The sequence below is a fragment of the Poromitra crassiceps genome (assembly GCF_964638095.1).
Source record: "Poromitra crassiceps genome assembly, chromosome: 17".
NCBI lineage: Eukaryota > Metazoa > Chordata > Actinopteri > Beryciformes > Melamphaidae > Poromitra > Poromitra crassiceps.
The window spans coordinates 26921554-26936507 of record NC_139635.1 but is presented as its reverse complement, the minus strand read 5'-3'; the positions used below and the strand labels follow the sequence as shown (position 1 = coordinate 26936507).

General features: G+C 43.7%; 1 protein-coding gene across 1 annotated transcript; it reads left to right on the top strand.

The window, feature by feature from the left end:
* Positions 1-291: 291 nt before the first annotated feature.
* LOC310792303 (uncharacterized protein) lies at positions 292-10185 on the top strand (the record flags this gene model as incomplete). The annotated part of the gene is made up of 4 exons (XM_083654026.1): positions 292-1913; positions 2469-2569; positions 5240-5361; positions 8548-10185. The coding sequence occupies 4 exons, from the start codon at positions 292-294 to the stop codon at positions 10183-10185; spliced, it is 3483 nt and encodes a 1160-aa protein (XP_083510152.1).
* Between the last annotated feature and the right edge of the window lie 4769 nt (positions 10186-14954).

Below are 14954 nucleotides of genomic sequence, written 5' to 3'. Positions count from 1 at the left end.
GCGACCTGAGGTGGGTTGTCTCTAGGCTGTTTGTACAGAGTCAGTAGAAATAATGAGGTGTTCAACAGAAGCTAAGTTCATTGTCATTAATCCAACAGTGTCTCTAGACATGCCAATGAAGGCTTTTTAAATCATTGGACACTTAGTCCTCCTCGATGACACTTTAAAAGTACATAAAGTGTGAGTGTAGTCCCCCTTTTTTTTAACTTAAATTTCCCCTTTTAAGGTATTGTCATTCAAGAATTATGTAATAAATGTTGTTATTTCACACTTTCCCTTCAGGTCTCAGATATGTCTGCTGCCAGCAGTCTCCTCTCTGAAGAGCAGTTTCTGTGCTCCATCTGTCTGGATGTGTTCACTGATCCAGTCTCCACACCATGTGGACACAACTTCTGCAAGAACTGTATCACACAACACTGGGATGTTAGTGTCCAGTGCCAGTGTCCCATGTGTAAAGAGGTTTTTGACAGAAGACCTCTGCTGCGGGTCAATACTTTCATATCTGAGATGGTTGCTCAGTTCAGAAAGTCAACTCAGATGAAAGCCAGGAGCTGCCCAGACCAACAAAGTGCCAAACCAGGAGAAGTTCCCTGTGACGTCTGCACTGGGACCAAAGAGAAGGCCCTGAAGTCCTGCCTGGTGTGTCTGACCTCCTACTGTGAGACTCACCTGGAGCCTCATCAGAGAATCTCAGGCCTGAAGAGACACAAGCTGATGGATCCTGTGGAGAACCTGGAAGACAGGATGTGTAAGAAGCATGACAGACCGCTGGAGCTGTTCTGCAAGACTGACCAGATGTGTGTATGTCAGTTCTGTACTGAGTCAGACCACAAGTCACATCGCTTTGTTCCTCTGGAAGAAGAATATAAAGGAAAGAAGGCTGAGCTGGGGAAGACAGAGGCTGAAATTCAGCAGAAGATCCAGGAGAGACGACTGAAGATTCATGAGATCAAACACTCAGTAGAGCTCAGTAAGGCAAATGCAGACAGAGAGATAGCAGACAGTGTGCAGGTCTTCACCGCTCTGAGGCAGTCTGTGGAGAGAGGTCAGGCTGAGCTCATTGAGACGATTGAAGAGAAGCAGAAAACAACAGAGAAACAGGGTGAAGGCTTCATCAAAGAGCTGGAACAGGAGATCTGTGAGCTGATGAAGAGAACCGCTGAGGTGGAGCAGCTCTCACACACTGAAGACCACCTTCACCTCCTCCAAAGCTTCCCATCCCTGAACACTCCTCCACACACCAAAGACTGGACAGAGGTCAGTGTCCACTCATCATATGAGGGGACTGTGAGGAGAGCTGTGGCTCAGCTGGAGGAGACACTCAGGAAAGAGATGGAGAAGCTGCTTGCTGATGTTGAGCTGAAGAGGGTCCAGCAGTTTGCAGTGGATGTGACTCTTGATCCTAATACAGCAAATCCCTGGCTCATCCTGTCTGATGATGGGAAACAAGTACATCATTGTGATGTAAAGAAGAATCTCCCAGACAACCCAGAGAGATTTTCTTTTTGTACCTGTGTCTTAGCAAAGCAGAGCTTCTCTTCAGGGAAGTTTTACTACGAGGTCCAGGTTAAAGGGAAGACTGACTGGGATGTAGGAGTGGCCAGAGGGTCGATCAACAGGAAGGAATTGATCACACTGAGTCCTGAGAAAGGCTACTGGACTGTAGTGTTGAGGAATGGAAATAAGTACACAGCTGCTGCTGTCTTCCTCTCTCTGAAGATGAAGCCTCAGAAGGTGGGGGTGTTTGTGGATTATGAGGAGGGTCTCGTCTCCTTTTATGACGTAGATGCTGCAGCTCTTATCTACTCCTTTACTGGCTTCACCTTCACTGAGAAACTCTACCCATACTTCTGTCCCTGCAAAACTAATGGTGGTAGAAACACCGCCCCTCTGATCATCTCTCCTGTCAATCAGACAGATTAGACTGATCAGTAATTTGCCTCAGGATTCATTGTCAGTTAAGACAGTTTACACATATGTTGTTTTGTCTTCAGGTAACTAATAACCATTAATGTTGAATTGTATTGTATAGAACAACAACAACAACAAAAACAACAACAACAACAACACTTTGCAGACTTGTCTAGCACATTTGAAGATTATTCATGTGTTCTTTCAATAGGGCTCAGTCTCCACTGAGAGAAGACCAGTAACTACTGATGTATCTTGTCTCTTTACCTTTTCCTCCTCTTGGCAGAATGTGTGGTGTTATGGCTCATGTTCATGTGATGTAGACATAATGATTTAGTTAGATCATGTGGGGGGGGTTAAAGTTAAAGAAGAATTCAGTATTCTTTCATATCCTGTTTTTCTTTGATCATTAAAGTGAGTGTGTGAAAACGACACATTTTCCAGTTTCATTGTAACATCTCTATTCACTCTAACGGTGCATGATGCACACCAGTGACACTAGTCAGTTGTTCATTCATTCATTGTGTATTGGATGCGTCTGTCATCTCCTTCCAAAGCATGCTGGGATACCTGGCGATGGATGAGAGCAACAACAGCGACGTGAGGAGGGGCCAGAAGACAGCAAGACAACCAATCAAGCTTCAGCACCAAGCGAGCAGTGACTCCAAGCCACTTTTGTTGTGCTGGTGTGCGTTGGCCGTGCAGAGCTGACTTCCTGTTGCAGTGTTTGCTAATACAATATAGAGCTGACTTCCTGTTGCAGTGTTTGCTAATACAATATAGAGCTGACTTCCTGTTGCAGTGTTTGCTAATACAATATAGAGCTGACTTCCTGTTGCAGTGTTTGCTAATACAATATAGAGCTTAGCAGGTCCAAAACAACAAGCCCGGCCCGGCCTGAACCCAAATCGTTCTTAGTAAGTTGACTGTTTATCTATTCTTCTAAACTATATCCATGTGTCTGTTCAGTCTTATGAATACATACGGTTTTAAGGATACAATAATAATAAATTTAATAACAGTACATTGTATTTATGGAGCACTTTTCATGGTATTCAGACGCTTTACAAGGGGGTTTAAAAAGATCAAGTAAACAACACATTCAAAACATAATACACAATACTAATGATCAAAGAATGAGGGAAAAGACAATACAGTTATCACAGGTTAAAAGCACAGGTGAGTTTCTAGTAATGATTTGAATGTGGGCTGAAAAAAAGGAATAACTGACTGAGGCTATTCTAATGAACTTCTGCTTATGTGCCGGATCAGAGTCACTAGCCCACCACAGGTGATCAGTCAGGATCAAAAGTCCAAGAAAGAAGGTTTAGTCCTTTTATTCAACCCAGGTGTTTCTGTAGTCCTGCATATAGTGCTGCACGATTAATCAAATCGCAATCGCGATGTCAGCACGTGCGATTGCATAACCGCAAAAGTGTGCGATTATTTTATTTTTTTCACGTCTTTTTGAGTGTGTGTGTGTGTGTGTGTGTGTGTGTGAGAGCCTCCTTTAAACTAACGTTACACGCGACGCAGCAAACACACGTTTCTCAGCCATCACACTGGGCATCAATACTAGCGGGAGACTTCTCCCATGCACTCCCGCAAATAAGTAATGTTATGTGCAGCAAGGTACATATTATCTACAGAGAGGGCGAGAGAGAACATCCATGATCGCTAACAGCAAGCTATGCTAATAACTAGCTAGCCGTTCGTTCAGAAACGCATGTAAACAGCCGTGTGATCAGTGAGAACGTCAGTAAAATAAGGAGAGAGCTGCAGGTGCTTATGCAGAACTAGTGCGCGATTAAGTACACAGTGGGGATGACCCGCTGTGATGAAGAATATAACGAGATTAACAAGGTTGATAGCAAAACACTGTCGCAGCTGCCAGCACTGGCAGCATCACCTCCAGGCTAGCTAGCTAACTAGCCTGTCACATGACGCCTTCATGGTCCCCTCGTTAAAAGTCTGCTGCACGTTCTCACCTCTCTCTCTCAAGAAGCGTCATGTGAGTGTGGCGTTTAAGGCCATCTGTCGCTACAAAATAAATAAACGGGGTGTATCATTCATTAGTATTGCTGGACAGACATGTAACTAACTTTGCAACTTTGCTGAGCCATCTTCTATGTGCTGTAACACAGTGCAGTTTCTATTTGACTGGTGTTTCTTTTTTACATGTTTGGGACAGGCAAATGTCTCAAAATGTTTTATTTTTTTGTAAAGATAATTTAATTTCAAATTGTTTTATTTTTTTAGTTTTAATATATTTTAAATTGTAACATATTTCATGTAGGCTATTTTAGTCTGTGATATGTGAAACCGTGGTATTTTTGTCCAAGGTTATCATACCGTCAAAAACTCATGCCGGCACATCCCTAGATACCTAGTGGCAGTGGTGGCCCAACGGTTAGAGAAGCGAGCTTCAATCCCCGGGACTGGCAGGATAAATCTGGGTGGGGAAAGTGAAAAGGCAGCGCTTGCCCCTCCCTCATTACCACCACTGAGGTGCCCTTGAGCAAGGCCTTAACCCCAACTGCTCCAGTGGAGCTGATCAGTGGCCAGCAGATCAGACTGTGGTTGTACTGGTCAGCTTCCAGGTATGAATGTGTGTGTGAATGTGAACAGGGCACTCCTGAAAAAGAGAGCATTGCTCTCAGTGAGACTCCCCCTGTATAAATAAAGGTAAAAAAAAAAAAAAAAAAAAAAAACTCTTGTTTATTATATCGCAATCACAATCGCAATCGCAATATTGTCCACCCTAATCGCTAATCGCACCTTTTCCCCAAATCGTGCAGCACTACCTGCATACAGGTATTACTTTAGGTGTGGTTTCCTAAGAAACAAATAAACAATGGAAACATGAATAACTCAAATGGATTGAGTGACCAAACAATTGAGCTATATAACTACGAACAAAGTTCCATACTCAAATGGACCACAAGGTGGCTCTCTAACACAATATATGCAGTACAGAAACAAACAGATAATTACTATTATCTAATACCAGCAATTCCCATAACACAATTGACCATTTAACATACAATCAATACTGCCCCGAGATGTGAGCTTAAACTATGCTGATTTACAGGTTTCAACATCCTCTTTAGACAGAATGCACATATACATACATAGGATGCACAAATTACAAATGTAAGGTAAATACAAATAGTTGCTCAACCCAAATATGAAATGCCCATAAACTAATGAATGATGAAGGTCCTATTAGTGAGAATGATAATAAGGTAGTGGGTTTATAGATAATAGGGGATGAAAAGGGGATGGCCTTTTTAACAGGGCAGTTTAATGCAGTCTCTGATGTGTTTAGGGAGAGAGTTCCAGAGGGAGGGGGCAGCAAGGGAGACGGCTCTGTCACCCCGGGTCCAGCGCTTGGTCCTGAGTGGTGGAGACAAGAGGTTTGCATCGGAGGATCGGAGGCTATGGGAGGGGGTATGGTGGTGGAGCAGGTCGGTGAGGTAGGAGGGGGTATGGTGGTGGAGCAGGTCGGTGAGGTAGGAGGGGGTATGGTGGTGGAGCAGGTCGGTGAGGTAGGAGGGGCTATGGTGGTGGAGCAGGTCAGTGAGGTAGGAGGGGGTAGGGTGGTGGAGCAGGTTGGTGAGGTAGGAGGGGCTATGGTGGTGGAGCAGGTCAGTGAGGTAGGAGGGGGTATGGTGGTGGAGCAGGTAAGTGAGGTAGGAGGGGCTATGGTGGTGGAGGAGGTCAGTGAGGTAGGAGGGGGTATAGTGGTGGAGCAGGTCAGTGAGGTAGGAGGGGGTATGGTGGTGGAGCAGGTCAGTGAGGTAGGAGGGGGTATGGTGGTGGTGGTGGAGCAGGTCAGTGAGGTAGGAGGGGGTATGGTGGTGGAGCAGGTCAGTGAGGTAGGAGGGGGTATGGTGGTGGAGCAGGTCAGTGAGGTAGGAGGGGGTATGGTGGTGGAGCAGGTCGGTGAGGTAGGAGGGGGTCAGCCTTTGGATGGTTGCAGTCAAAGACATGCACCATGAATTCTTAATACACTGTATGTTCCTGCCATCACACAGGGGAAGTCAATATGACCCAGCCGTGGTCAGAAGCTCAGCTCTTCTAGGGAATGTGTGTGTGTGTGTGTGTGTGTGTGTGTGTGTGTGTGTGTGTGTGTGTGTGTGTGTGTGTGGCAAACATGGAATAATGACGCAACTTTTGTAATACTATTCTGGTTTTTTGCAATTTCTCCATCTATCTAAATGCATTTGACGTTTGACATACAATCATTTTTACTAACAACAAAACAAACAAACATGCCTGTTCATCATTTTAAGGTTGTCAAGTGTTGTGTTGGCAGATTTTGCTCTGCCTTAGTGCCTTTACTTGCTACATTGATCTACTCAAGTAAGATTTTTTGTTCAAGATTAATTTTAATAGCCATAATGAGTAATCATATTACAAAGGAGGATTTGACTTAGGGCAATTATGCAGCGCAGCGATCACATCAATATCCCATTTTTTTTTTTTTTTTTTTTTTTAACCTTTATTTATACAGGGGGAGTCTCACTGAGAGCAATGCTCTCTTTTTCAGGAGTGCCCTGTTCACATTCACACACTCATTCATACCTGGAAGCTGACCAGTACAACCACAGTCTGATCTGCTGGCCACTGATCAGCTCCACTGGAGCAGTTGGGGTTAAGGGCCTTGCTCAAGGGCACCTCAGTGGTGGTAATGAGGGAGGGGCAAGCGCTGCCTTTTCACTTTCCCCACCCAGATTTATCCTGCCGGTCCCGGGGATTGAACCGACGACCTTCCGGTCACAAGCTCGCTTCTCTAACCATTGGGCCACCACTACCCACTGAGAATATGAATTCTCCTGAGCCGTATCTCATACTCTCTCGCCTCTATTTTCCCCTCTCTCTGCTCTGTGCAAGACTAAAATATTAAGTAGGCCTACAGGATCAATCCAATCCATCCAACACAATATTTGTATGCTGCTCATTGTTTGCCCAAATCACAAATTACACTGTATGTCATGTTTATATAAACATGACATCATACAGTGTTCATAAAAAAATAAATGCACAATAAACTTGTGTGCAAACTATTTGTGGTACAACAGCTCTCTAATGGTAAGAATAAAAATGAATCAACACATTGATTTGACCCCCCCCCCGCACAGAAAAAGGCGGAGCAACAGGAAACGTCACATTCCGGAATTGAAAGAGAAAGTAACTTGCGACAAGATTGCTGTTTGCTGCAGTCGAGAAAAGACCTGGGTCTGTCCAATTCTCAAGTGAGCTTCGAGAAAAGACTCTCAAAAGAAAAGAAAACTAGCGGTGAGTAACAGCAGATTATATTTACTGTGTTGAAACAGAGCAAGAAAGAACACAAACTTGAGCTGTAGGCCGATCCAGATAGGCCTAATGGAATGGAATTCGGTTTGTCCTGTATCTTAGAGATTTCAACTGAAGTGTTTAGTGTACGTCCAAAAATTAAGAGACTCCACTTGCTTCCAGACATTCATAAAGTGACAAAGAGGAGAGCTAGGAGTGCCCACTAACTTCAAAGCCTTTATCAGCATGGTCTTCATCAGGCCATCAGCTGACAGGTGGGCGGGCCTTATTGGTTTAATGTGTTCTGTTAATTCTGAATGTTACATAGCGTTCATGTTTGACCCAGAGGTCAGTCAAATCTGTGCCTGGGAATAATCCATTGACAATCTAATGTTCTCATTTTTACAATTTAATATATGAAAGTTTCCACTGAATATGACATCAAGAAAATATCATCAATGTAGCCTACTGACCACAGAGTAGTAATACAGTGATACAAATGATTATTAAGAGGGTTTTAAACAGATAAACACAGTCATGGGAGAAAAACTTGAGCCAACTAGAACACCATGCAGTCTTTAGTCACTAAATGTTGTCCCTAAAGATAAGACATTATTGTGAATGATCCAGGCAGTTAAAGACAGTAAATGTTGTCCCTAAAGATAAGACATTATTGTGAATGATCCAGGCAGTTAAAGACAGTAAATGTTGTCCCTAAAGATAAGACATTATTGTGAATGATCCAGGCAGTTAAAGACAGTAAAGATAAGACATTATTGTGAATGATCCAGGCAGTTAAAGACAGTAAAGGAACAACTGGATATCCAGCCGATCAGGACGTGTCACAAAGCAGACATGAACTCATGATAGAGATGTTAGCATATAGGCTACCAAGAAGTGTGAATGGAGATTACTGAGGCCAGACATTTTATTCAAGACATCAGTTGTGTCCTCAATATAGGACAGTTTCATTATGGTATAATGAAGTCAATACATGCAGGTTTGGTAAATGAACCATTGTCAGATAAAATAGGGCGACCTGAGGTGGGTTGTCTCTACACTGTTTGTACAGAGTCAGTAGAAATAATTAGGTGTTATGAAGCTAAGTTCATTGTCAATAATCCAACAGTGTCTCTAGACATGCCAATGAAGGCTTTTTAAATCATTGCACACTTAGTCCTCCTCGATGACACTTTAAAAGTACATAAAATGTGAGTGTAGTCCCCTTTACTTAACTAACTTAACTTTACTAACTTAAATTTCCCCTTTTAAGGTATTGTCATTCAAGAATGATGTAATAAATGTTGTTATTTCACACTTTCCCTTCAGGTCTCAGATATGTCTGCTGCCAGCAGTCTCCTCTCTGAAGAGCAGTTTCTGTGCTCCATCTGTCTGGATGTGTTCACTGATCCAGTCTCCACACCATGTGGACACAACTTCTGCAAGAACTGCATCACACAGCACTGGGATGTTAGTGTCCAGTGCCAGTGTCCCATGTGTAAAGAGGTTTTTGACAGAAGACCTCTGCTGCGGGTCAATACTTTCATATCTGAGATGGTTGCTCAGTTCAGGAAGTCAGCTCAGATGAAAGCCAGGAGCTGCCCAGACCAACAAAGTGCCAAACCAGGAGAAGTTCCCTGTGACGTCTGCACTGGGACCAAAGAGAAGGCCCAGAAGTCCTGCCTGGTGTGTCTGGTCTCCTACTGTGAGACTCACCTGGAGCCTCATCAGAGAATCTCAGCCCTGAAACGACACAAGCTGATGGATCCTGTGGAGAACCTGGAAGGCAGGATGTGTAAGAAGCATGACAGACCGCTGGAGCTGTTCTGCAAGACGGACCAGATGTGTGTCTGTCAGTTCTGTACTGAGTCAGACCACAGGTCACATCGCTTTGTCCCTCTGGAAGAAGAATATGATGGAAAGAAGGCTGAACTGGGGAAGACGGAGGCTGAAATTCAGCAGAAGATCCAGGAGAGACGACTGAAGATTCATGAGATCAAACAGTCAGTAGAGCTCAGTAAGGCAAATGCAGACAGAGAGATAGCAGACAGTGTGCGGGTCTTCACTGCTCTGAGGCAGTCTGTGGAGAGAGGTCAGGCTGAGCTGATTGAGACGATTGAAGAGAAGCAGAAAACAACAGAGAAACAGGGTGAAGGCTTCATCAAAGAGCTGGAACAGGAGATCTGTGAGCTGATGAAGAGAACCGCTGAGGTGGAGCAGCTCTCACACACTGAAGACCACCTTCACCTCCTCCAAAGCTTCCCATCCCTGAACACTCCACACACCAAGGACTGGACAGAGGTCAGTGTCCACTCAACATATGAGGGGACTGTTAGGAGAGCTGTGGCTCAGCTGGAGGAGACACTCAGTAAAGAGATGGAGAAGCTGCTTGCTGATGTTGAGCTGAAGAGGGTCCAGCAGTTTACAGTGGATGTGACTCTGGATCCTGATACAGCAAATCCCCGTCTCATCCTGTCTGATGACGGGAAACAAGTACATGATGGTGATGTAAAGAAGAATCTCCCAGACAACCCAGAGAGATTTTCTTCTGGTCCCTGTGTCTTAGCAAAGCAGAGCTTCTCTTCAGGGAAGTTTTACTACGAGGTCCAGGTTAAAGGGAAGACTGACTGGGATGTGGGAGTGGCCAGAGGCTCGATAGACAGGAAGGGACAAACCCCTCTGAGCCCAGAGGATGGCTACTGGACTGTATTGCTGAGGAATGGAAATGTGTACGAAGCTGCTGCTGACACTCCTGTCCTCCTCTCTCTGAAGATGAAGCCTCAGAAGGTCGGGGTGTTTGTGGATTATGAGGAGGGTCTGGTCTCCTTTTATGACGTAGATGCTGCAGCTCTTATCTACTCCTTTACTGGCTGCACCTTCACTGAGAAACTCTCCCCATACTTCAGTCCCTGCAATAATAATGGTGGTAAAAACTCCGCCCCTCTGATCATCTCTCCTGTTAATCACACAGATTAGACTGATCATTAATTTTCCTCAGGATTCATTGTCAGTTAAGACAATTTATGCACATGTTTTGACTTCAGGTAACTAGCAGCCAGTCTAATGTTGAATTTTATTTTATAGAACAACAACAACACTTTGCAGACTTGTCTAGCACATTAAAGCAGCTACGAGCAACTTTTTCGATTGTTATTAAACAGTCTAAATTTAATATCAATGCATCACATCTTACCTCTAATAGTAGACGAGACCAACGCAGAGTAGTCTCACTTGAACCCCGAGTGAATCGGCCAGTGTTAGTCTGTCTGTGGCCAGGGAAGATCAGGAAGTGAAATGAAACGGTTTGCAGCAGCCACTTCGGCCATAACCACAAAATAACTTCCAAAAAACCTGTTAGAATATAACGAGAGATGTTCGCGAGAGTATGCATGGCGTTCACATTGTTTATGCTATGTTGCTAGGCAGCGCAAACGGGGTAGGCAGGCAGCTGCGTTTCACTTCCGGGTTTAGCCGGTCCGGCAGTAAGGAGAGAGAGAGAGAGAGCCCCCTGTTGACGCGAGTTTAGACAGACACAGACTTAATAATCCTCTAAGGGAGCAATCTCCGATTCACACGGCTTTGGTCTCAGCTACTATTATAGGTAAGATGTGATGCATCAATATTGTAATTATACTGTTTAATAACAATCGAAAAAGTTGCTCGTAGCTGCTTTAAGATTATCAATGTGTTCTTTCAGTAGGGCTCAGTCTCCACTGAGTGAAGACCAGTAACTACTGATGTATCTTGTCTCTTTACCTTTTCCTCCTCTTGGCAGAATGTGTGGTGTTATGGCTCATGTTCATGTGATGTTGACATAATGATTTAGTTAGATCATGTGTGTAGGTGGGTTAAAGTTAAAGAAGAGTTCAGTATTTCCTTTCATATCCTGTTTTTCTTTCATCATTAAAGTGAGTGTGTGAAAACTACACATTTTCCAGTTTCATTGTAACATCTCTATTCACTCCTCTAACGGTGCATGATGCACACCACAGTGACACTAGTCAGTTGTTCATTCATTCATTGTGTATTGGATGCGTCTGTCATCAACTTCCAAAGCATGCTGGGATACCTGGCGATGGACGAGAGCAACGACAGCGACGTGAGGAGGGGCCAGAAGACAGCAAGACAACCAATCAAGCTGCAGCACCAAGCGAGCAGTGACTCCAAGCCACTTTTGTCGTGCTGGTGTGCGTTGGCCGTGCAGAGCTGACTTCCTGTTACAGTGTTTGTTAATACAATATAGAGCTGACTTCCTGTTGCAGTGTTTGCTAATACAATATAGAGCTTAGCAGGTCCAAAACAACAAGCCCGGCCCGGCCTGAACCTGAATCCTTCTTAGTAAGTTGACTGTTTATCTATTCTTCTAAACTATAACCATATGTCTGTTCAGTCTTATGAATACATACGGTTTTAAGGATACAATAATAATAAATTTAATAACAGTACATTGTATTTATGGAGCACTTTTCATGTTATTCAGACGCTTTACAAGGGGGTTTAAAAAGATCAAGTAAACAACACATTCAAAACATAATACACAATACTAATGATCAAAGAATGAGGGAAAAGACAATACAGTTATCGCAGGTTAAAAGCACAGGTGAGTTTCTAGTAATGATTTGAATGTGGGCTGAAAAAAAGGAAGAACTGACTGAGGCTATTCTAATGAACTTCTGCTTATGTGCTGGATCAGAGTCACTAGCCCACCACAGGTGATCAGTCAGGATCAAAAGTCCAAGAAAGAAGGTTTAGTCCTTTTATTCAACCCATGTGTTTCTGTAGTCCTGCATACAGGTATTACTTTAGGTGTGGTTTCCTAAGAAACAAATAAACAATGGAAACATGAATAACTCAAATGGATTGAGTGACCAAACAATTGAGCTATATAACTATGAACAAAGTTCCATACTCAAATGGACCACAAGGTGGCTCTCTAACACAATATATGCAGTACAGAAACAAACAGATAATTACTATTATCTAATACCAGCAATTCCCATAACACAATTGACCATTTAACATACAATCAATACTGCCCCGAGATGTGAGCTTAAACTATGCTCATTTACAGGTTTCAACCTCCTCTTTAGACAGAATGCACATATACACACATTATAGGATGCACAAATTACAAATGTAAGGTAAATACAAATAGTTGATCAACCCAAATATGAAATGCCCATAAACTAATGAATGATGAAGGTCCTATTAGTGAGAATGATAATAATGTAGTGGGTTTATATAGATAATAGGGGATGAAAAGGGGATGGCCTTTTTAACAGGGCAGTTTAATGCAGTCTCTGATGTGTTTAGGGAGAGAGTTCCAGAGGGAGGGGGCAGCAAGGGAGACGGCTCTGTCACCCCGGGTCCAGTGCTTGGTCCTGAGTGGTGGAGACAAGAGGTTTGCATCGGAGGAGCGGAGGCTATGGGAGGGGGTATGGTGGTGGAGCAGGTCGGTGAGGTAGGAGGGGGTATGGTGGTGGAGCAGGTCGGTGAGGTAGGAGGGGGTATGGTGGTGGAGCAGGTCGGTGAGGTAGGAGGGGGTATGGTGGTGGAGCAGGTCGGTGAGGTAGGAGGGGGTATGGTGGTGGAGCAGGTCAGTGAGATAGGAGGGGGTATGGTGGTGGAGCAGGTCAGTGAGGTAGGAGGGGGTATGGTGGTGGAGCAGGTCAGTGAGGTAGGAGGGGGTATGGTGGTGGAGCAGGTCAGTGAGGTAGGAGGGGGTATGGTGGTGCAGCAAGTCAGTGAGGTAGGAGGGGGTATGGTGGTGGAGCAGGTCAGTGAGGTAGGAGGGGGTATGGTGGTGGAGCAAGTCAGTGAGGTAGGAGGGGGTATGGTGGTGGGGCAGGTCAGTGAGGTAAGAGGGGGCCTGGCTTAAGCTACCAAATACTTCACCCTGGGAAGAAATTAACTACACTAAAGCTAACAGGAGAATCATAGGGAGACATTTGGTTAACTAAAGCTACTTATAAAAAGTAGTTGACAGTACAGCAGATAGTCTTGAATTCTGGACAAAATCATATCCAACAATAAACATATTCTCAGATTTGGGTCTGTTATGGTCTTCAACACATAAAATATGGCTCAACAGAAGACCAGAACATATATAGGACACCAGGCAGGTTGCACAATTATTCAAATGTTTATTTTAACCAAACATGAAGAAAATGACCAAAGTAGCAAATGATATAAAGAAAGGAGGCTGAAGATCCGGCCAAACTAAGGAAAAGGCCTGGGCCAACCCCTTTGGGCCGTCGAAGCCAGCTAGATTTCCTGAAGAGACAAAAAGAACAAAGGATTAAACAGGATCACTTACGACAACATAACTACCAGGGACTTCAGCCTAAACAAATAAACAAAATAACAGAACAAAGTACAACCAAACAAAGTACAACAAACATAGAAAGTACAAAATAATAATTACCACTGGAGAGGAGAACCCTCTCCAGGCGCTGCTCTGTGTGTGTGTGCAAGCTCTCCTGTTCTCCACTCCAACCGCCATTTAAATAACCCTTGGGTTGATTGGCTCCAGGTGTTGCCGCTCAGGCAATTAAGATAGAGCAGGAACTCCAGAGGGAGGGGAGAGAGAGCGAGAAGAGGAGGAGACTGGCTGGTCACATAACAGGGTCCAAGAGACACAATCTCATCAAATGGGGGTCTGTGGCGCTAATGTGGACTAAATTAGAGGTCTTGATATGAAAAGGGTTGAAAATCATTGGAATGAGCTGTGTGTGTGTGTGTGTGTGTGTGTGTGTGTGTGTGTGTGTGTGTGTGTGTGTGTGTGTGTGTGTGTGTGTGTGTGTGTGTGTGTGTGTGTGTGTGTGTGTGTGTGTGGCAAACATGGAATAATGATGCAACTTTTGTAATACTATTATATATTATATAATTTTTTGCAATTTCTCCATCTATCTAAATGCATTTGACGTTTGACATAAAATCATTTTTTACTAACAACAAAACAAACAAACATGCCTGTTAATCATTTTAAGGTTGTCAAGTGTTGTGTTGGCAGATTTTGCTCTGCCTTAGTGCCTTTACTTGCTACATTGATCTACTCAAGTAAGATTTTTTCTTCAACATTAATTTTAATAGCCATAATGAGTAATCATATTACAAAGGAGGATTTGACTTAGGGCAAGTATGCAGCGCAGCGATCACATCAATATCCCATATGAATTCTCCTGAGCCGTATCTCATATCTCTCGTCTCTATTTTCCCCTCTCTCTGCTCTGTGCAAGACTAAAATATTAAGTAGGCCTACAGGATCAATCCAATCCATCCAACACAATATTTGTATGCTGCTCATTGTTTGCCCAAATCACAAATGACACTGTATGATGTCATGTTTATATGTGTGTTCATAAAAAAATAAATGCACAATAAACTTGTGTGCCAACTATTTGTGGTACTACAGCTCTCTAATGGTAAGAATAAAAATGAATCAACACATTGATTTGACCCCCCCCCCCCCCCCCCCGCACAGAAAAAGGCGGAGCAACAGGAAACGTCACATTCCGGAATTGAAAGAGAAAGTAACTTGCGACAAGATTGCTGTTTGCTGCAGTCGAGAAAAGACCTGGGTCTGTCCAATTCTCAAGTGAGCTTCGAGAAAAGACTCTCAAAAGAAAAGAAAACTAGCGGTGAGTAACAGCAGATCATATTTACTGTGTTGAAACAGAGCAAGAAAGAACACAAACTTGAGCTGTCGGCCGATCCAGATAGGCCTAATGGAATGGAATTCGGTT